This window comes from Fukomys damarensis, unplaced genomic scaffold (assembly GCF_012274545.1).
Source record: "Fukomys damarensis isolate Sample0158 unplaced genomic scaffold, DMR_v1.0_HiC HiC_scaffold_19, whole genome shotgun sequence".
Classification (NCBI taxonomy): domain Eukaryota; kingdom Metazoa; phylum Chordata; class Mammalia; order Rodentia; family Bathyergidae; genus Fukomys; species Fukomys damarensis.
In genome coordinates this window covers 12979148-13000175 of record NW_022900931.1, presented here as the reverse complement: position 1 = coordinate 13000175, position 21028 = coordinate 12979148, and the positions used below count along the sequence as shown (strand labels likewise).

The window sequence follows — 21028 nt, the reverse complement described above, 5'->3', positions numbered from 1 at the left end:
AAAAAAAAAAAAAAAAAAAAATCAAATACAAAAATATGTTCTGGATCTTGGGTATCGATTTTGAGAATGTGCACATCTGTTACATAACTTGATCGTGTCATCTAGTATGACTTAAGATCCAGTTTAACCTTGAAATACAAAATTGAGTTGTGTGGCAGTGCATGTACCTTATTCAATCTAAAAGAAATAGAGTAGCCCAGTGTCTGCACGTGTGTATTCACACACTGCAAGTATTTATTATCAATTAGTGACAAGAAACGATGCCTTCATAAAAACTTTCTTGAGGAAATACTTTAGAAAATGATATTGTGTGAACATGCACATAATTTAGAATCGAACGTCTAAGTTCTTACCTTCTGGATCTTCCATTCATTAGTTTACAGTACATGACTATGGTGCAGGAGAGAACATTAGAAAATGCTGATAAAGTGAGAGCTCACTGGCATAGAGCAGATGTGTAATGCAAATTAATTCATTTTCCCGTCACGAATTTCCAAATCTTTTTTGTTAAAGGTTTGCGGACTCTTCCGAGATATACAATGATATGGTGACTGCAAAGGCTGGGAACCAAAGCATTTGCTCAGATTTTTAGTTTTAACGACACTAAATTCTACCAACGCCCATCATGGCTAAGAGTTCGGAGGTCAAACTGGCAATATTTGGGAGAGCAGGCGTTGGGAAGTCAGGTAAGATTTCTGTGGGGGTCTCTGTAGCGTGTGTGGGAATGTGTCAGCCGCTGCCTCTTGGGATCGCGCAGGTGAGGGGTTGGCATTTCTTCTTCTCATGTGCGGTTCTCATAATTAAAAATCCCTTTCTCGTGGGAACTTTTATGGTACATAACCAACTATTATGTACCGTGTGGCTTATTCCTGATAAAACAGCTTTGTGGATATTGCCCAAGACAATGGTCTTGATATTCTGAGGGATGATGTTAAACAACCTCCAAAGAAATCAGATTGTGGAAATTTAAAAAATATATTCGATGTCAAGTATATGTTGGGTGCTTAATAAATTCTTGTTGAATGAATGTATCTTTACCAGAAAGAGAATGGCATCATCGTCCAATAGTTCTAAAACTAGAAGAGGGCTCTTGAAAATTAGGAGTGCATACTCTCAATGCAAGACAGCTATTGCCAATGCCTCAGGGGTGAATTTAAATCTTGCAATTCTGGCTAACATCAGTAATCAGAGAGGTTTCAATTAGCCTCCTGAGAAAAAGTGCTGAAATCTAGAAGATTCAGCATGGAAGAGTGGAAGTGAAAAATGAACCTAACATCCATTTTGTAAATAATATTTCGATTTCATAATACAAGCGTGCTGCAGGAGATGTTACTAACAGAGTAATGTGGTTTGTCTATTATAAGCCCTGATCTCTCATCATGAGTGGCTTTACACACAGAACTTTTGGGTCTCAGTAAATAGGTATCTTGTGGTGTGTGGGAGGGAAGGAAACCTGTTTAGAAGTGAACTGCATAATCCAATCCACCAGGTAATCCACATGATCTTAAAAGCAGAAAAGCCTTTTAACTCTATGACCAGTCTCTTTCTTCATCACCTCCCTGGCTTAATTTCAGCAGTCATCTGGTCTAAGCCTTCTGTGTTTTTCTTTGCATTTTTTCCAGTGCTCTTTTCTGCCACCGTGCTTTTCTTCTGTGGGCCGCTTGCTTTTGCCTCTGGTGGAATCGGGGCAGGGAAACTAAGTAGCTGCCAGAATTAAGACACTGTTGCCAGCCTGCACAAGGAGCTCAAAGATGGTTAAACGCCACCCCATGCATCACCCTGGTGTTTCCTAATGGCGTGAGAACCTCTTGTGTGGCTGGCAGAAGGAACCAGAGAACGAGGAAGCTCAGAGGGAGTGGCCAGTGAAGGGCAGGCCGTGTGGGAGGCCCCTGCTGCCCCTAATATCTCTCAGCCCTTGTGAGTGTAGATTAGGCCTGGGCCTGGCCATTCATTATTTACTCCCTCAGCAATAAGTGCCGTAAGTAATAAGGGAAGACTTTTTTTTTTAAAGCCTGACACCATTTATTAAAATAAACTCCACACGGTTAAGAAGCCAAATATAAAATTTAAAACTCCTCACAGAACCATTCAGCCCTCTTCCGATCTCTTTCCCATCCTCCCATCCTCAGAGCAAGCTGCTCCCTCATACCTTGCCTTACCCAGCCTGAGCTAGGAGCCCAGCTTCCTACCTCTTTCCTCCGCTTTGACCCAATCAGTTCTGCATTCTCTCCTGCCCAGCTTCCCCTAAGTATATCTGTGTGCACTGTACCATCTTTGTCGTTTCTTCAAACTAATTGAATATTGTCTCTGCCCTTCCTCTCTTGATCTTTCCAAATCTCCTAATTTTTGCATAAAGTATACTAATCTTCCATTGTAACCTTGCTACTGAAATTGCTTTTGCTGAGGTCACCACCACTTAATGCCCAAGAAACTGAATGTATATTTTTCTGGTCTGATCTTCTTAGGCCCCTTGGTGCAATTCAGCACAACCCCTCTTCTTTCCTAAATTGCCCTCTGTGATGGTCAATAACTTGATTGGCTTGGGAGCTGCCCAGAGGATCAGTAAAACACACTTCTGGGTATATCTGGGTGGGTCACGGAGCTGTGCCCCTGGGTACTGTTTCTAGTCCCCAGCCTCCTCTTCTCTGGCACACTTTCCCTGCTGTACTTCCTAGTTGCTATGAACTAAGCACCTTTGCTCTGCCACGCTCTCCTACCATAATGTTTCTGCCTTGGAGCCAGTGGGCCATGAACTCAATGCCCTGAAACCAGAAGCCAAAATCAGCTTCTCCTTTGAGTTGTGGCTGTCAGATAGTTTGCTCAGCAGTGGAAATGTTGACCACTCCCCCTTCCTTCCCAGGGCGTGCTGATAGCACATCTCCTGGCTTTGCAGCTGTCTCTCTACTGCCTTTAAGCAGCTACTTTCATGGGCTGCTCTTGCTGTTATCTCTCAGAAACTGGGGCTTCCAGGGCTCCACATAAGCTTTCATCTTCTCACTCCATGCACACTGTCTGTAAGGGCGCAGCCTCACACCACAAGCCCAAGGCCGTTTGGCTGGGCGTGAAGAACAGCTTCTACAGTTGTTCAGCTTGTCACAGAAGCCCTGACCAATTCTAAAATCCTGACTTGGTAACTGAGTCTTCTTTGCACTGCTTTCTCTTTCCACCTTGCTGTATACATTCCACCACTATTGCTTATTTTCATTTAGGTGAAAACGATCAGGATAGACTTCATGCCTTTAACAATTGACTTTTTGTATACCATCTAAGGACAGATGCTGTTTTTCTTTTCTGGCGTTGGACTGTTCTCTTGAGACCTGCAGCCACACCTCACATTAAAAGTAGCATCTGCTTGACTTATGCATGGGAAATAATTTGAGACCTATTCCCATAGTTCAGTGAAAACAACTTAGCTATCAGTTTCGAAAGTCACCTGTTGCAGTCCTGAGCCCATGTTTATTCTAATTTGTTTATAATTTAGCTATGTCTCATCTTGCTTAGTCATCATTCCACACACTCCTCTTTCTACTGTACAAATGGTACCAGCTTTATAAGCAACTTTGGCTTTTTTAAGTCTGCAAGAAATTGTACTCGCTGGAATAATCTGCAACCCTTAACTTAGATACTTCCCAAGACTGGCCATGAGTTTTCCATGACACCATCTTATTTTTCCCAATCTTCATAGGAAGCACCCCAGGGAGCCAGGTTGAGATTTTGGACTGCTAGAAGCTGAGCTTGACTTGGATTTGTGTCAGTTGTTTCAGAGTCTTTAAGTCTTGCTTGTCCTCTCTAATTTTCTCCACACTCAGTACCAACTTGGTGTGTGGGGTCCGTAAGACTGTATTGCCCATTTGCTAAAAAAGAGAAGAATATTTTGGAGCTTTAGTAACTGTCTGAACTTGACAACTTGTAGCATGTTGCTTCTCAATTTCTTTAGTTATAAAAATTATACAGTAGTGCCTACCTCAGTTATAAGGATTGAATAAGTTAGGACATGCAAATGTTTTAGCATCTGGCCCATAACCGATGCTCAAGTATTAACTTATAATATTTCAAAATATGCTTATTTTAATTTGTAAGTTCTCTAGTGAAAATAGGCAAGCAAAGATATATTCATGTGAGTATTTCAGTGTATAAGTTCAAAACTTTATATCCCTACTCAGCATAATAATCCCCCCTCCTTTTTGAACCCAAAGTTTGGTTAGGGTTTGGCCACTGATGATTGAAGTGATGCTTTTTGTGGCTTATATTTCTTCTTGGAAAAATACCCAGAGGTATGTTAGTATCATCAATAAATTAACCCCGTTAAACCTGAAAATGCTTCTGGTATGTGGCAGCTGACTTTCTAAATCCAGCTAGCTGATAGAGAGGCTCCCTATGTGTAAAACAGAATTTAATACTGAGAAGAGCCCTTTGGGTGACAGGTTGACCAGAGAGTGCGAACGGAGTCCTAATTTAACAATGGGGCAATTACCAAGAAGCATGGATAAAACGTGTGAGGGGTGTGCGTATATCATGTGTATATGGCTGTATTTACGTGGCCTGTTGCAGTGGGCGGATTCTTTCTGTCTAATGTCACCATGCAGCTCTTATTCGAGTAAGCTCGCAGGCTGAGGGACAGCAGGGTGACCACGGTGGACTTGTATGTTACAAAGCATAGGCCAGTTTCCCAGCCCTTCTTCTGCCCTCACATGGATCGGCATTTACCTTCCCTGGCCGAGGGCGAAGCTCTAACAGTGACACGTGCGGCTTCCCTACTTGTGTGCCTCAGCCTGTATTTTGACAGGCTCCAGGTAATTAAAACCATAAGATCTGCCAATAAACCTAGAATGCACACATTTCTATTTACATGCTCCTGTATTGCTATTATTCATATGTGTAGTAAGTGTGGGGAGGGCGGATAGAAAAACAACTGAAATTTTAAGTTCAGCTCCACCGCTGGCATTCTCATTTTAGAACTGAAATACTGTGTGCCATTGCGAATTGAGTAATGTTATCCTCTAATTCAAAAACCAATTGGTGCACTCGACCATGAAGGCTTAAGTTTGTAGACTTGGGTTGCTGGACTATAAATTGGGTACCAAATGCAAACAAGCTTGAGGTATTTTTTTTTCTTGGCACCAAGAAAAATGATTTATTTTTTCTCCTCTTTCTTGTCCTTTTTCTTGTTCGTAACTGCTATTTCCCCTTTCTCAATTGTAAAAATTTTCAATACCCTTTTTTCACTTTCTTTTGATATGAGACAGAGAAAAAAATGGGTTTTAAATATGACTTTCCCAATGTGTACCCAAAACCACTTTAACATGTGTGTGTGTGTACTTTGTAGTGAGGGTATATTTATGAGCTTGCACATATATTAAATAAAAAACAGCAATATCAATAGCATTTGGGGCAGGTAGTTTTCCCTATACTACAGAACTTTTGGTGTTTTAGAACTTTTTCTTTCCTTAAGTAACTATTATACCTGTTCTTTTCCTTCCTTTAGACTTTAAGGTAGGAGTGCTATGCTTCTTGAACATTGTCTTTAAAGAATTTTCAGCAGAAGAAAAAGAAATAGGGGACTTGGGTGTGTGTGAGATCTAATAATCATGTTAATTTTGTGTGTTTTAGTAATGATATAAAGTTGTGCAAGATTTAATTAACCTATTGTATACGTGTGTTTGTTTGATGGTAAAAGCAATTATTTCCCCAAATCAGCGACTAAGACAGGCTGCTCAGGAAGAAGTAACAAGGTGATTTGTGGCTGCAGTGATCACTAGTCTTCAGGTCCGGGTAGGGGACACCGGTGTGGTACAGCCTCATTTGCACACACCACCCGAACAGGTGCACCGAAGAGCATGCTGGGTCTGTCCTCGCCTCCTGACAGCCCCTCCCCTTCAGTACTCCAAGTCTTAGAGCATTGTGTTCTAAGATTATATAATTTTTTTTTACCGTCAATTGTGTTGTCTTTCAAGATTTATTTTTGACATGTAATCACTGTGTATCTTCACCGAGTACAGTACGATGCATGGGGGAACAAGCAGATCAGGTTAATTAGCTTATACATCGCCTCAAATATGCAACATTTCTTTGTGATGAGATCATTGAAAATCCTTTTAGATGTTTTGAGGCATGCAGTATGCTATTAACCCATTAACAACTTATTAAAGTTACCATGACTTGTGATAGATCACCAGAGCTTGTTGCTCTTGTCTCACTGAAGCTTTGTATCCTGGGATCAAGGATTTCATTTCCCTAGGCATCTGCTTCCCCAGTCCCTGATAAAGGCCATTTTACTTGGTACTTCTATAAGTCTGATTCTTTAGATTCCACCCAGAAGTGAGATCGTCTGATATTGGCCTCTGTGTGTCTGCTGTACTTCCCTTAGCATGTTGTCCTTGGGATTCATTTGTGTAATGGCAAGTGACAGCACTTGCTACTTATTAAAAAGACAGAGTAGTACCTGTTGTGTGTAGCACAGTATCACGTTTTAAACAATGTATTTGTTCATTTGTGGTCACCTTGGTTTTTTCATATCTTGGCTATGGTGAATAATGCTGAAATGAAAATGGGCGTGCAGACATTGTGTTATATAATCTCGGTGGAAATTTTCTAAACATGTTAAAGTAAGAAGAGGGACAGCTCAAGTTTCCCTGTTCTCAGGTGGCTGTAAACTGAGTGGCTCCTGAAAGCTCTGTGTGTGTGTGTGTGTGTGTGTGTGTGTGTGTGTGTGTGTGAAGAAGCTGTTACTAGTTAGTTTTTAATAGTGAAGGATTACCAGAGTCGAGGCTCATTTGATTTTTTGTGCGGTTGGTGGTTAGAAAACAACTGTTTTTCATAGGATTGGGCCAAAGTGTGAGAGGGTGGTACTTGAGACATTTAGGTGGGATTAGAAAAAATAACCATCCTGTTACCATAAAATATGGTTACCTGTGGCTTTGCAGCTGCTTTAGCTCCCTCTAACCTGCACAGTTAAAAAAGCAAGAAAAAGCAAATGGCTTAAGTGAGTCAGTTGCCATTGGTTTTGTGCACCCTCAGGAAATAAAAAGGTAATTTCAAGTTGCAGATTTATGCATATGATTTTGTACAAAAGCCAGACCTCTGTAATTTATAAATCATTGTTGACCTTTCTGGCAGGCTCAGGAAAGAAAGCAAAGAAAATGTGCTTAGGAAGATAAGAGAAAAGTAAAGAAAATGAAAAAAAAGAAAGAAGGAAATTAAAGTCAATTGTTTATTCATGAGTAAACACTGTAAATTGTCAATGACCAATTCTTAGTTGAGGCTTCTCTTGTAAGATTACTTGTCACTCTCACTAGAATATAAAGGGAAAGGGGCTTTTTGAAAATTTACATTGAAAAGAGAGGAGGGGAAAGAAAGAATGCAAGAACAACAGAGAAAAATAAAAAAGAGGAGAGAAAAAGCACAGTTATGGAAAAAACAATATTGGAAAGCAAAATGAAGCAAAACAGAACTTTTTCAAAACCAAGAGGACACATCTCTGTCCTTTCTTTCATATGTTTTAGTATATTATTGAAATATATCTTCCTTTATTCCTAAGTGATGGCTAATTTATTCACTGAAGCATTCTTTCTATAGTTAAATATCAAGCATCTGTTGGTTCCATTTTGATTTTGACATTTTTCTTGCCAACTGACAAGGGCTAACTAAGGGAGTAAAGAAAATTTAAAATCATCCCTGTAATTCCCCCTTTTATTCCTGGTATTTCTCCAACTTATGGGTTTGGGGAAATCAGCCAAATTTTCAAGGTGATACTGGCCTTGAAGTCAAAATTCTAGTGCAAATGCATCTCTGTTGCTACAGCTGCCCTTGAAAATTGATGTGGTATCAGAAATACAGCCATAATTTCTTCCATCCCATTAAAAATAAGAGTGCTGTATTGCAAAAGCCAGGCAGTCTGAAATAGGTAATTTTATCATGAATAAGCAGATATGCAAACTGATATACATATGTATGAGAAATGTATTAAAGAGCTCCTTCAGTAGATTGCCCTGCTTATTAGTGCTAGAACCAAGACAAGAACTTTAGTTTATGACTCTGCAAAGCTTTTGGAACTTTAATACTAAATATTTTCACTATGTATCATTCAGTTATTTTTCCACATCCTCTGGAACATTTTCTATTAAGAAATGATATGGTCATTAGAAAAGCACAATGTGAATCTTGTAAAACCTGATGTTTTGCTTTATAAGAAATTTCCATTAATTGGTGAACATGCAAACCATGACAAAGCCCCCTGGGAATGCCAGGTATGTTTCCAGTCATGACTGTTTTGCACGTAAAGCCTACCAATAATTGGATGAAGTCCACCCACATTATCAAGTACAATCTCTTTAACTTAAGGTCTACTTATTTTAGATGATACCTACATCTTATGTGGGCTCCCACAGTGTTTGATTGAATACATGGATATGATAGATCAGAGAAATTAACACATGAAACTTACAAAAGCTCTTCCTTACCTTCTTTGGAACCAAAGACTTTGGAGCTCCTTGCTATTTTTAAGTTTCTTTTCTTAGAGTCACATGGAGCATGGTCAACCCCTCTTCCATATGACAACTCTTTTTTTCTCTTAAATTCTTCTATTGGTACACTTCAGGTATACATTTACATTAATCACGGGAAACTTGTACCTTTGTACAATGTATCTTGGTTCCTATTTTTTTCCCTTTCCCCTGCTCTCTGTTTAGTTGAAAAGGACCAGCACGTATCTACTCATGCCTGAATCATTCCCTCTCTAGTCTAGGCACAGGTAGTGACTTTGCTTACTCCATGGAGATTATGATTTCAAGTCCATCACCATCATCACTTGTCCACTCCACCCAACACTCCGTAAAGTGTGGGGCCCTGATTGGATCTTGTCACCGCAGATGACAATCAGAGAACAGACTCTGAGTTGGCTTACAGATATTTTCTTCTGCTAAGGTATTCTAAGGTCCCTACTGCCTTCAGGCTGCCGTGGACATGATGTTGGCTGTTGGGGGAGTTCACTGCAAATGAAAGCTTTGGGATCTGCTGTTTAGCTTTAGAGTGTGTTTGGTTTCTTAATGTATGCTGTTACTAAGCCATGTCTTCCCAAACCTATATCTAAGTAGGATATGTATGTTTAACACAGGCTGAGCAGCCTATTTTCATCCTCTTAAATATCATTTTGTTAAATTTAATTGGCTCTTCTCGTCTGTCAGGAGCCTTTTGGATCTGCACCTGTAGAATCCCTCTCTACTTTGTGTCATTTGAAAGTATTTTTCACTTTGGAACATTGTAGGACTTTGATGCTACCGAATGATAAATTTTCAACCTTGGTACTACTTAGCTCATAGAAATGATGAGGAGTCCCAGTGACATGATGTCAGTTAAGGAAAAAAGAGAAAAAAAAAAAACAAACAGGTCTTTGATTCTGAGTGTAGGGATAACAACACAATGTCACATTATTCCCATGTGCATTAAATAGCTTCTGTTTAGGAATTATGCCATAAAAGAGGTAAACTGGGAGGAGGTGTTACAATGATAATTCCTTGTTTGTTTTTTTTTTCCGTTTCTGTCTCATGTGCTTTTCTTAGGACTCCAGTTTACATTGCTACATGAAGTTCAAAGAGTGATCAAACATTATTGTCCTGTATATCTCTTCTGTACAAAAAAGCATTTCCCAGAGATTCACTGAACGACATAAATGCACATTTCTGTACCAAAAAGGCCAAATTTGTGTGATGCAGAACTGCTACTACAAATAGAGCTGAGAGTTGTCTTCAAGTAGGCAGGAATTGTCTCCATGGGACCATAGCAAGCAATATGTAACCTGACCATTCCTCACAGTTACCTAGACTGTTTTTCTTTAATTGAGTTTATTGGTACATTTTAGGTATACAGTACAGTTACATTCATCATTGGGATCTTGTAACTTTACATGACTGTTTGTTAAAGCACAAGTTCCAGGACACTGATCAGAGGGATGCTGATTCCTCAGACCCCAAAGCCAGATAATTTGTATTTCTTAGGATTTCAGGATGCTGCTGGTGCTGGACTAGAGAATCGTAATTTGGGAGTGATTGGATTGATTGCTAAGTATTCAGTTTTCACCTGAGGAAAAATCTTTTCTCTATCTGTCAAATGTATCCCTGTCAATATCTGTTTGGGAGCTGCCAGTTATGTGCATTGAGCATCAGGCTCTGTTAGAGTTTGGTGATCGATCCGATGGTGAATTAAACAGACACACTGTCTTCCCTTGTGATGTCAACATTCTAGTGAGAGGAGGCCAGCAAGTCAAAAAATACTCTGAGGGGCAGGCATTCAAAGATATGAAGCTTTTCTATGGTTTCTCCAAACTGAGGCTTTCATTCACATCATAGTAAGGTCAGATTGTTCTTTAAGAAAAGTATGCACCTCAACAACTTTGTGTTTAAGATGATATACTGAGATGTTTGGAGATAGTGTGGATAAACTGGACTAATCTGCAGGGCTCTCTAGAAATTAAACATGTAGTTTGACTGCCAAGCATGTCAAGTATCCCTACTCTGAAAATCCAAAGTCTGAAATGTTCTGAAATTTGAAACATTTTGAGTGCTGACATGATCAAGACATTTCAGATTTTAGATTTTAAGATTAAAGATACTAAACTTAAGTATATGGAAAAATTTCAAAATCTGATAAACTCTATAATTGGAAGCAGTTTTAGTCCCAAGAATTTCAGACATAGCAGATTCGTCCTGTACCAAATTTTCTCCTGAGAGAATCTGAGTACATAATATAGGAACTGAACTCACAATCTTGAACTTATTAACACCATACTCCATAGAGTTATGCCTTGTGTAGAAACAAAGTCAAATAGTTTTCCTCTCCTTAATCTTTAGAAAAAAAAAATCTTTTAAAGTTGATCTTTAATAAGTGGCATTTATAAAACTTATGTAATAGTAATGGAGAAAGAACTACAGTGTTAAGAAAAGTTTATAAATTTCCACTGTCTAAGATAGAAAGAGTCCGTCTCAACGACACATTTCCTGTTTTTTAGCAAGAACTCCTTTTAAAAGTTCTCATTTCATGCCATTGAGCAGCACTGTAAGCGGTAAAGCCAAAAAATAAATATAAATAAAAAGTTTTTTAAAAGTTGTGAATATTTATTTGTCTGAAAAGTAGCTGATCTCTTTTTTGCATTAAGAACCCCATAAATTACAACAAAATCTGATGGCTGAGCCAGCGTCCAGTCCTTTGGCAACACTTGTTGAGTCAGATGTTTCAAAGGCTCGGCTGCACATGGTAATATGAATAATGCTTATCTGTTCTAATGTTCAAACATTTTTCCATTCATATATTTTATATCTTGACTCTATTTTTGTCAGTGTTATGAAAGAGGTGAATTCAGGAGTACAGTCCCTTTAAATCCTTGTGTCCTCAAATTTAACTCATTTTTTATGCCTCCCATTTATCAATTTACAAATATTTATGCAAGCCCTAGTATGCTCCTAAGTTTTCCTCCATAACCTTTATTGTAAGCCTAATACAATACCAGAGTTTGTGGAGGAAATCCAAAGGACTACATAAACTTGTTTTTGGCCTCACAGACCATAATGTTCTGTTGGATGTGGATGACTTATAATTAAAAATCCAGTTAGTCATAGTTTGTGTCCCACAGGATTAGTGAGCTTTATAATTTTTGTTTTGAAATATTTATAGATAATTGAACAGAGTTGTTAAAATAGTACAAACAGTTCCTCTCTACCTTCATCCAATTTCTCCCAATGGCAACACCTATAACACAATGCATCCTCAAAAGTAGGAAATCAACATGAGTACAATGTCAAGTGTATGACATGCAGACAGTTAAACTACAGCTTTTAAAATGATTGATTCTTGCCTCAATTCAATCTCAAGTCCTACTTGAAGGGACAACTGGCCAGGTCAAGAAAAGACAGAGCTTGTCATGAGTTTTTAAAATGTGAATTCTGATGTTACTTATTAACAGAAATTTATATCTTGAAGCCTATCTAGTTTAGCTGTTTAAATCAACAAAAGACAAACTTATAGCCATTTAGTTCAGGTCATAAATACTATGGGAATGGATGGAAGGGAAAGAAATTAGTAGGAAATGTTTAGGGAAGCAGCAAGTCAAAAAAACAGTGAGCTCAGTGAGGTTTGCATAGTGAAGTGAGACAGAGCTTTTCCCAGTTCCTTGTTGCATTTCAAAATGATGATGTTTCTTCCCAGTCATCTATGTCAATAATGCTAAATTCAGAAAGGAAAATAAAATGAATGTCATAAAGCTTTTCCTCGGTTTCCTTCTAGGGATTTGACGGTTTTAGGTTTCATGTCTATGTCTTCAATCCATCGTGAGTTGACTCCCTGCATAGTGTAATAAAGAGAGCCCAATTTCATCCTTTTCCATATGCGTGTCCAGCTTTCCTTTTTTTTTGGCACTGGGGATCAAACTCAGGTCCTTGCACTTGCGAGGCAGGCACCAGAACCACTGAGCTAAATCCCCAGCCCCAATGTCCAGCTTTCCTAACTCTTATTTGTTGAAAAGATTGACCTTTTCCTGTTACCTATTCTAGGTTCCTGTTTCTGCTTTTTATGCATAGTGTTTTGTTCATGATAGATTGAAATTTATAGTTTTAAATCAGGAGATGTGAATGCCCCAGCTTTGTCTCCTTATTAAAATTTGCTTCAGCTATTCTGGATTCCCATATTTAAGATTTCTTTTTTTATACTTATGTGAGAAGTGTCATTAAAGAACTCCTTCAATTCAATTTAAAGACTGATTTAAAAATAAGCAAAAGGCTTGGATAGATATTTCTCTAGAGATGAAGTCTAATGATTAATAGACACAGGAAAAAAATGTTCAATAAAACTCATCATCAGAAAAAAACAGTTGCAACTAGAAAGATACATCTCCACATACCTGTTAGGAGTATAGAAAAAGAATACATAAACACAAAAGGTAATAAGTATTGTTGAGGACGTAGGGAATTGGAATCCCTTGGTGACTGCCTGTAGAAATATCAAATGGTGCAACCACTACAGAAAATACCAGAAATGGAGCCACCTTATGATTCAGCAACCTCACTGCTACACACACACACACACACACACACACACACACACACACACACACACACACATGAAATCAGGATCTGCAAGAGAGCAAAGAACTTGTGTAACTACTTGAGGCTTATGCCCTGTCTTCCTAGATGTCTTTAGGGGAACAGACTGAGGTCCAGATTAAGAGGTAAGGCACTTGCCCAATGCCATAAGGAGATGACAGGGTTCTGGCAGAGTTCAAATTCAAATTCAAATTCAGGCATATTGGTTCTAGTGTCTGCTTTTATCTACAATATTTTAAAGTTTTCTTTTGAAATTACAAGCACAATTGTAGTTGCTGAACAAATGTGTTCTTCCCTTCTCCTCCTTTTGTCTTCTCTTGTTGCTCTGGAACACTCCCTTAGATGGAACTGTCTATGAAGTTTTCTTTACTTCATTTGAACATTGCTATAGAATAATAAAGGCTCAGAACAGAGCAGACTATAATTAAATCACTAGGAGACCTTAAAGCTTTTTATTTTGTTCAACTCTGTTAAAATAGCATTTCTATCCCAAATTCTACATATGATTTCATACTAAAACCTTTTATTCAGCTCCTGAGGCCTAGAAATGTGTGAAGGAGGTGTTACAAAAGGAGGGTGGAAATTGTGTAGAAAGGCAGAAAAGCATAACTTTTAGTATGTGAAAAATGTGAAATGTGTTAAATATCCTTGGTGGAAAAAAGAGGGAGTATATCTTAAACTTTGACCCGGAAGAACCCCAGAAGTAAAACTCAGAAGCCTTTTTAAAACATGAAAATCCTAGCATTTCAACATAAAGGAAAATATATACTCAAATAAAAAATTTAAATGATGATATGTTTTTGAAATACTGAGTTGCAGAGATTTTCTTCATTATGCATCACAATAGAAGAGTGTGTTTTCTTTTTTCTTTCACTGAAATACAAGATGTTCTTGTGAGCCAAGTAGCTGGAAGAATCAAGCTCCTACACAGGGCCAAATGCCAAAAGACTTCAAACATTTCCTGGGTGCAGATTGGTTAGGATTGAATCCCATCAGATAACTAGAGATCTTTTATCTGCTATGAATAATTCATGATTAATTACTGCTGGAGACTTCTAGGTCAGTAAATATTGCTTAAAACTAGGACATACAAATGCAAGGGATCTTTGTCATTTATTGTTGCTGATAATTTCTCGACTGCACAGTTGGTTATTCCAACTTACACCATGGTGGTCTTTTTTAATGAATAATTGATATACATGGCTTCAGTGGCAAAGTAGAACCTTTACTATATGCCATAGTTTATTGGGCTGTCTTTTCAGGTATAGTAGAAAAGAACTCTTTATTGGTGTAAAATAAACCCTCAAACCATCGCTGAGATAACACAAGCTATTGAAAATGTGTTTTATTTAAAGTATCATGAAACAAGATTTTTAAAACATAGCAGTACTATAACTTTGAATAAGTAAACATCTTTATATTATTTAGTCATCTAAAGAATATCCATACTGTCCTGCCAAATACTTTTGTTTCTTCTCAGTCAAAATTTATTGATAGATTTACACTTTGGAGTTACAATATTGTTTTCACTTTGATATGTATTATCTCTAATAATGTGCATTAGTTACATTAGGCCAAAACTACTATAAAACTTTTTACTATGGTAAAAAGATTTCATTTTCCTGTAGTAAAAAGTTTTACTGTAAGTGAAAACATACTAAAAGGAATTGTGAAGAAGTGTCAAATTCGTTTTAAGCTTGGAATCCTTTTCTACAAAAGTTCATTGATATAGTTAGAATAAAACTCAACTCTTCAGGCCCTAATAGAAGGGTTTAAATGGCGCACAGTAGATGCACACTGACCTGAAGAAAGCAAAAACTATAATAATGATAGTGACTCCAGACGTTCATGCTCTAACATGCAGAACCTGTACATTTGTCACCTTTCAAGGAAAAGTGGGCTTTGCAGATGTTATTGAAATTAGGGACTCCTAGACAAAGAAGTTAGGGACCCCAGATTATCCAGGTGCGTAAATTTAAGTCCATGTTTCTCTAAAATTAAAGAACCTTTCCAGACTGAGGTCAGAGGCTGAGGTCTGTCGGAGATGTGAAGAATGAAGAAAAGATCACAGAAATATAGTCACTGGCTTTGTGGACAGCAGAAGGGGGCTATTAATCAAGAGGTATAGATGGCATCCAGAATTTGAAGCAAGCAGAGAAGTTGATCTTCTCTTATAGCATCCAGAGAAGCCATTATGACCTGTCATACTTCTAACCCAGAGATCTGTGAGATGCTGTGTTTTAGGTGACTCCACTTGAGATAATGGGTTTTTGTATCCAAATGGAGTGTGGCTCCCCAAAGCTTGGATTTCACACACATGCCTAAATTAAAACAGGAAGAGACTCCTGAGAATCAACATATTCTATATTGAGTAAAGTCTCTGAGTCTGTGCACACTTCTGTCCACTTACCCTGAAAGTCACAGTAGCCTTTGGAAATTCAGGAATGGAGTTCCAATCAGATTTTGGGGTCACTGAATGGATGGGATGACCAACATCCTGAAAACATAGCTCATTAATTTCCAAATATAGGTGGTCTTGTTGCATGGTCACTTGAGTGATGCTTGGCTTGTGTCCTGAACTGTAAACTCTTGATAAAGAAGGAAGATGCCTTTGTGAGCTGCACATATAGAAGAGGAAGTCAATGACAGTAGGTCAAACCACAAGGATTTACCAGTGAAAGAGAGAAGATGGAAAAATGGAGAGTGAAAAAAAAAGCCAGAAGTTGTGAAATAAAAAGAACAAAACCATTAGATATAGAGTGTCTAGGTCAGGCAATATCCTTGTGGACAAAGACATTTAGACGTCTTTGCTTTTTTATGGCCCCTGGATGCCATATCTATCCTGAGGTCAGCAATCTACAGGGAGCAAAGTTGGTGACACAGAATGAAAGACCCAGTTATCATGGGCAAAGGGGACCTCACCAACACCTAAGTCATGTTGAGCGAGACAGTGCACCTGGCTAACTTGGACCCTGTCTGACCTCTTTCTCTCTGTGATGCCCACACTTGCTGCAGATCAGTGGGCTACAGTCCTGTTCTATCCTATCTGTATATTCAAAAATTTACAAGGTGTAGGGCTCACATTCCTAAGATGATTTAAAATAGTTTCTCTGGTTCTTTTCTCTAGATCTGAGGGTTCATAAATGGCAAGTACTAAAAACAGTTTATACAATAGCAGGCACTTTACAGACTATTTCACTTACAATATCCCATTTGATTGTTCACTTCAACACAGTGAGCTAAGTGCTGTTAAAACTTTTTACAAACAAGAAATGGGAAGCTCAGAGGGTTTAACGTGCTCAAAGCATACATCTCACAAGTGGCACTGCCAGAATCAGAGCCTGTGGTGCTGACGCCTAGGGCCAGCTCGTTAGCTGCCAGCCCTGCTCCGATTAGTTCCTTATTTCATTAGAGCAAAGGTTAACCTCACCAATTCAGTAATTTCATTCAGAGAATGGAAACTATTCCCAATTGTTTCACTTTATCTGCCTTGGATTTATGAGATTTCTCACTGGTTTCCAAAAGAGGCCGTGTTTTGTGATACTTGCTAATTATAATAATTCTACCCTCCGCTAACCAGACTGTGGATTCATGTCCTGGCTACACAGCTTCCTGGCAGCACTGCACCATGAGTTATGACAGCAAGGATTTGTGTGTGTGTGTGTGTGTGTGTGTGTGTGTGTGTGTATGTTGATCTATGCAATATCTCCACCTCAATTAATGTTTGACATATTGTAGGTGCTCTATAAATATTTAGAGAATAAAAGACCGCTTCCGATCATCATTATGAGTATTAAGTTGAATGAGCCAAGAAAATAATTTAGAATGGCGACTTCCACTCATTAACTTCTCAGTGTTGGCTGTTACTCTGCATGAAATTGCAGCTCCCTTATCTGGTTGACTAGACCTGGGATACCTTTAGATGCCAACCATGAGAAACGTTGGCTATTTTACGATTAGAACCTTCTTTTCTTATTCTTGGCCTTTCTCACCTCTCTTTGCATTCCCACTTAGGACTGTTTTTTCAGTGGCAGCAATTAAGAAGAATTACACAGTATTTATAAAATGTAAACTGCATTATGATGGCATAAGAATAACCTTTACTCTCTGGTATAATTATATAAAAAGCACCAAGCTCTGAGTGAATAGCCTACAGTAATTTGGGAACCATCACTTTGAAAGGTCTTCAAATGTGATTTCTCATCCCAGAGCAGTGGCATGGGTCTTATTTTCACTATTAACCAAGTGCTCACCAACCACTACAAGCCTTCCCCTTGCCCTTGTGTTTACTGGATTTCACTCTACATATTTCTAATGCAAAGTCCACAGTTTTGGGAGCAGAAGTCATGATTGACCTTCACACCAGGGCTTTGGACTTGAACACAGTTGCTAATATGAAGTGCAAGCTGGAGGTTTGCATGTGTTTGAGAAATACTTCCTCTGGGGCAAAGAATGATTAAAACAAGTTTTCATTTTCTAGCATGTTTGTGCCAGCCTTGTAATAAGCCGACAATGTTAATTATCTCAGTTCAGGAAGGCTGGGTCATCTCTTCAGTCAGTAAAGCTTTGTCTGGGAAGAACAAAATGTTCTTTCCTCCCTTTTTTCTAAATAAAAGGGCTAGACCCTCTGTTCCATGAAGTTGGGCAGTGTGTTCAATCCTCACATTACCGAGTTGCTTTTACGTTGGATTTCGGATGTATCCTGTTTGGCAAAGTGTTGGCAAGAGAAAGCTCACTCACTTGTGCAAATTTAGGGGGGAATAAAATATTGCTCTCAGATTTTAGATGGCGTGAAGGGGAAGAGAAGTCACAGGCCCATATCCTGCAGGTGGTCAAGGGCACAAATATGGCTAGGCAATGCCCTCTTCGGTGGGGCACATGTACAGCCACTGAGTGTTAAGGATGGGCACCTTTGTTCCTTCCACATATGTACTTGTCTATGCAGCTGGTAAAGTATATTAATTCACATGAAATAAAAATCCATCCAGTTGAGTGGCTCTTCACATTTTTACACATCTGATTTAAGCCGTGACTTGGGAATAAGAGCATAGGATAAGAACTCTAGGTGTGAGGCTTCTGGGAAGGTTGATAACAGATTAGCAATGTATTTATTATAAGTGATGCAACTTCTAGGCATGTGCTTGCTGCAGTTTTATGGCATATGGCAGCTCATACTGATTTCCTCCCACCTTCCTGAAATGATTTTGTTTTGACTTCAGTTCAATTTGAAACAAATAAATGCTAATGGCTTGGGTAATTAATGAAACCCAGAAGAAGAAAAGAACAGCCAAGTTTACTGTGCATTAGGAAGGTTAAAGGAAAATTTCCATGGAAGGCTACAGGAAGAAGATATACAGTCATTCATGGAGCTGGAGAAGCCCACCTACTTAGCAGAGAGAGAAGGAGTGGGCAGGAAATTAACAATGACCTCTCTTTTTCCCTTTCTCTCTAACCAGGCAGCCTATGCATTCTGAGTTGTATGAAAGGGAGAGGAAAGGGAAGGATTATCCTACATTTTGTTTCTGCTTCTACTTTAGAATCTTAGCCACACTGGAACGCACCCAAAGCAACAGTCCTGGAGGCACTGTGGAAATCTCCTCATTGCTACTGCTATCTCTAGGTGACTAATTACAATCTTCTGTGTCAGCCCCTGCTTATTCATTAGCCATGACTCTAATAACCTTCACAAGGGCTTTCTCCGCACAGTTTGCAAACCTTAATCTGACAAGCTCTCTAACTTTTTGATTATAGGTTAAAACTTTCCACACATTGTATATTGGAAGATAATACAAGTAAATACTAAAAGTACAAAACAATACTCTCAATTGCAGATGAACAGCAAGGGGTGAATCCTTGGGATAAGCTATGAAGTGCCATTTGGCAAGCTGGAAATTGGTTTTGCAGGAATAGTGGATGGTGAGGTGGTTGTGGAAATCACACTTATAAAACCCGACACCCCCCAGTCAGATTTTCTCGATGGATTTTATCAAGTTATCAGTAGTCAGCACGGTCAACCCAACATCCTGTGGCAACCACAGGGTTAAAATATAGACGCAACACAAGATCTTGCTGCTGTCAACAGAACTCCTCTTAACCAATAAAGCAAATAGAATTCCTTTCTTGGCAACTGTGCTGGACATCACGTTAAGCATTCTTAGAAGAGATGGGCTCCAGGCTTTTAAACAAGACCAAGGCTATATATACAGCACATGAATCTGAGATAATGGAATGCTAGTTAAAAAAGAAAAAGTGTAGCATTGGGGATAGAGATTTCACTGAACACTAAGCTTTAAGGAGGTTTTGCTCCTTCTCTGTTTTTTTTTTTTTTTAACATTTAGTTTAATAAAGCTGATATTTGAAGGCACATGTTCTCAGGGAGAATATATTTTTTTTGAGAACCAGAGAACAGCAGTATGTGTGGAACTAGGAAAAGTGCTCCAAGAGACCAGTTTCTAGTGGCTTTTGAATAATCATTTATGATCACACTTAAGTACATGTCTTCACCATGGTCCCCTAACAGCACGGCCTGGAATGTGCTGTAAGGCCCTGTTTGCTATTTGGAGTCCAGCCTGCATCCTATGCCTGTGTGCCATGCAAACATCGATGTCCTCCAGCTGTGCTGTGTCTCCTTTCCTCCCTTCAACATGTTATTTAGCATAATCCCCTCAAGGTTCTCAAAACAGGGAAATAATCTTAAATCCTTGCAGGGCTTGTGACTCATTGTTTTGATTATTCTTGTAAAGGTACTTGCTTTTTCTTTCTTTTTTTTTTCTTCTGCTGGCAAAGAGAAATCTCAGATTCAAATCCTTCTGGGGGGGGAAGTGGTGGAAAAGTAGAAAATAAAGAGATACAAGCCTCTTTTTACTGATTCGTTCATTTTACCTAGGGTAACAAACCTGTAATCATTTGTTATCACTAAGATCCAGGAACATGAGAACATACTCAGGCATGCCTCTTAGGTAGATTTCTCTTGACTGCACTCATATTTATGACTTCTCATAATATAATACCTTTTCTACCCAAACCAGACTCAGAGTCAAAAATGCAAGTGGTCAGGAATGTCTCCCAACTCAGAATTCAACATTCTGCTGTAGAATATGGCTCTGTGTCCATTACTATGTTATGGGGCCATGTAAGTTCCTAGAACTATTATTTAAAGCTTCTTTTTCTTTGAAGAGCAGGAAAGGTACTTCCACCATGGGAAGCACGGGGTTGAGATTAAGCTATCACAGTGCTCTGAGAAACAGTATAAATTGTCCAATAAAAGGAACTAAGATTCCTTGGAGAAGTGGTTACTTTCAGGGCTGGGACATGGAAGTGAAAGATTAGCGTGGAACATCTTGTGTTATCAGGAAGTAAGGACATACTGAAGGAAGGAAGGGAGGGTGGGAGGGAAAGAGAGAGAGAGAGAGGGATGAATATAAGAATGGGGGCATCTCTACCAACCAACCTGAAAAGAGCTCCCAGACAGCCAGATCTGAACAATTTGAACAAAACAAGTAACAACGGAGCACCAATAACATTGATTTTAGCCCATGGGATGAAGTGGATATTCTCGAGTCCATACTGATATAAATAATTCACTGAATAAAGTAATAGGGGAGAGAGAAATAAGCTTTCCTTAGCAAACATTTCAATTTCGAAATACAGAATGCATGGGGGGAGGGTAATATTAGACCACGGGGGTCAATGATCAGTGGTTTTAGTTGAAGATTTGAGCAGAAATAAGATAATTACATATTCTCAAAGCACCACCCCATAAATAAACATTTATTAATTGCAAAGAGAAAAGGTAACTTCACAGTCAAGAAACTTGGCAGAGGGCTGGAGGTTTGGCTCAGTGGTTCTGCAGCCTGCTTCGCAAGCACAAAGGCCTGAGTTCGATCCTCGGCACACACACACACACACACACACACACAGAAAGAAGAAATGGCCGACAC

At 38.8% G+C, this 21028-nt stretch overlaps 1 protein-coding gene across 2 annotated transcripts in view; it reads left to right on the top strand.

The window, feature by feature from the left end:
- The first annotated feature begins 318 nt into the window (after window positions 1-318).
- The window catches only part of Rerg (RAS like estrogen regulated growth inhibitor), a 108868-nt gene continuing 88158 nt past the window's right edge, over window positions 319-21028 (top strand). Inside the window, exon 1 of one of the 2 annotated variants that reach the window (XM_010638436.2) lies at window positions 319-686. In XM_010638436.2, coding sequence (XP_010636738.1) covers window positions 626-686 — 61 coding nt within the window. In that variant the 5' untranslated portion in view covers window positions 319-625. The remainder of the gene's footprint in view (window positions 687-21028) is intronic. The other variant, XM_010638435.2, reaches the window with a different exon arrangement.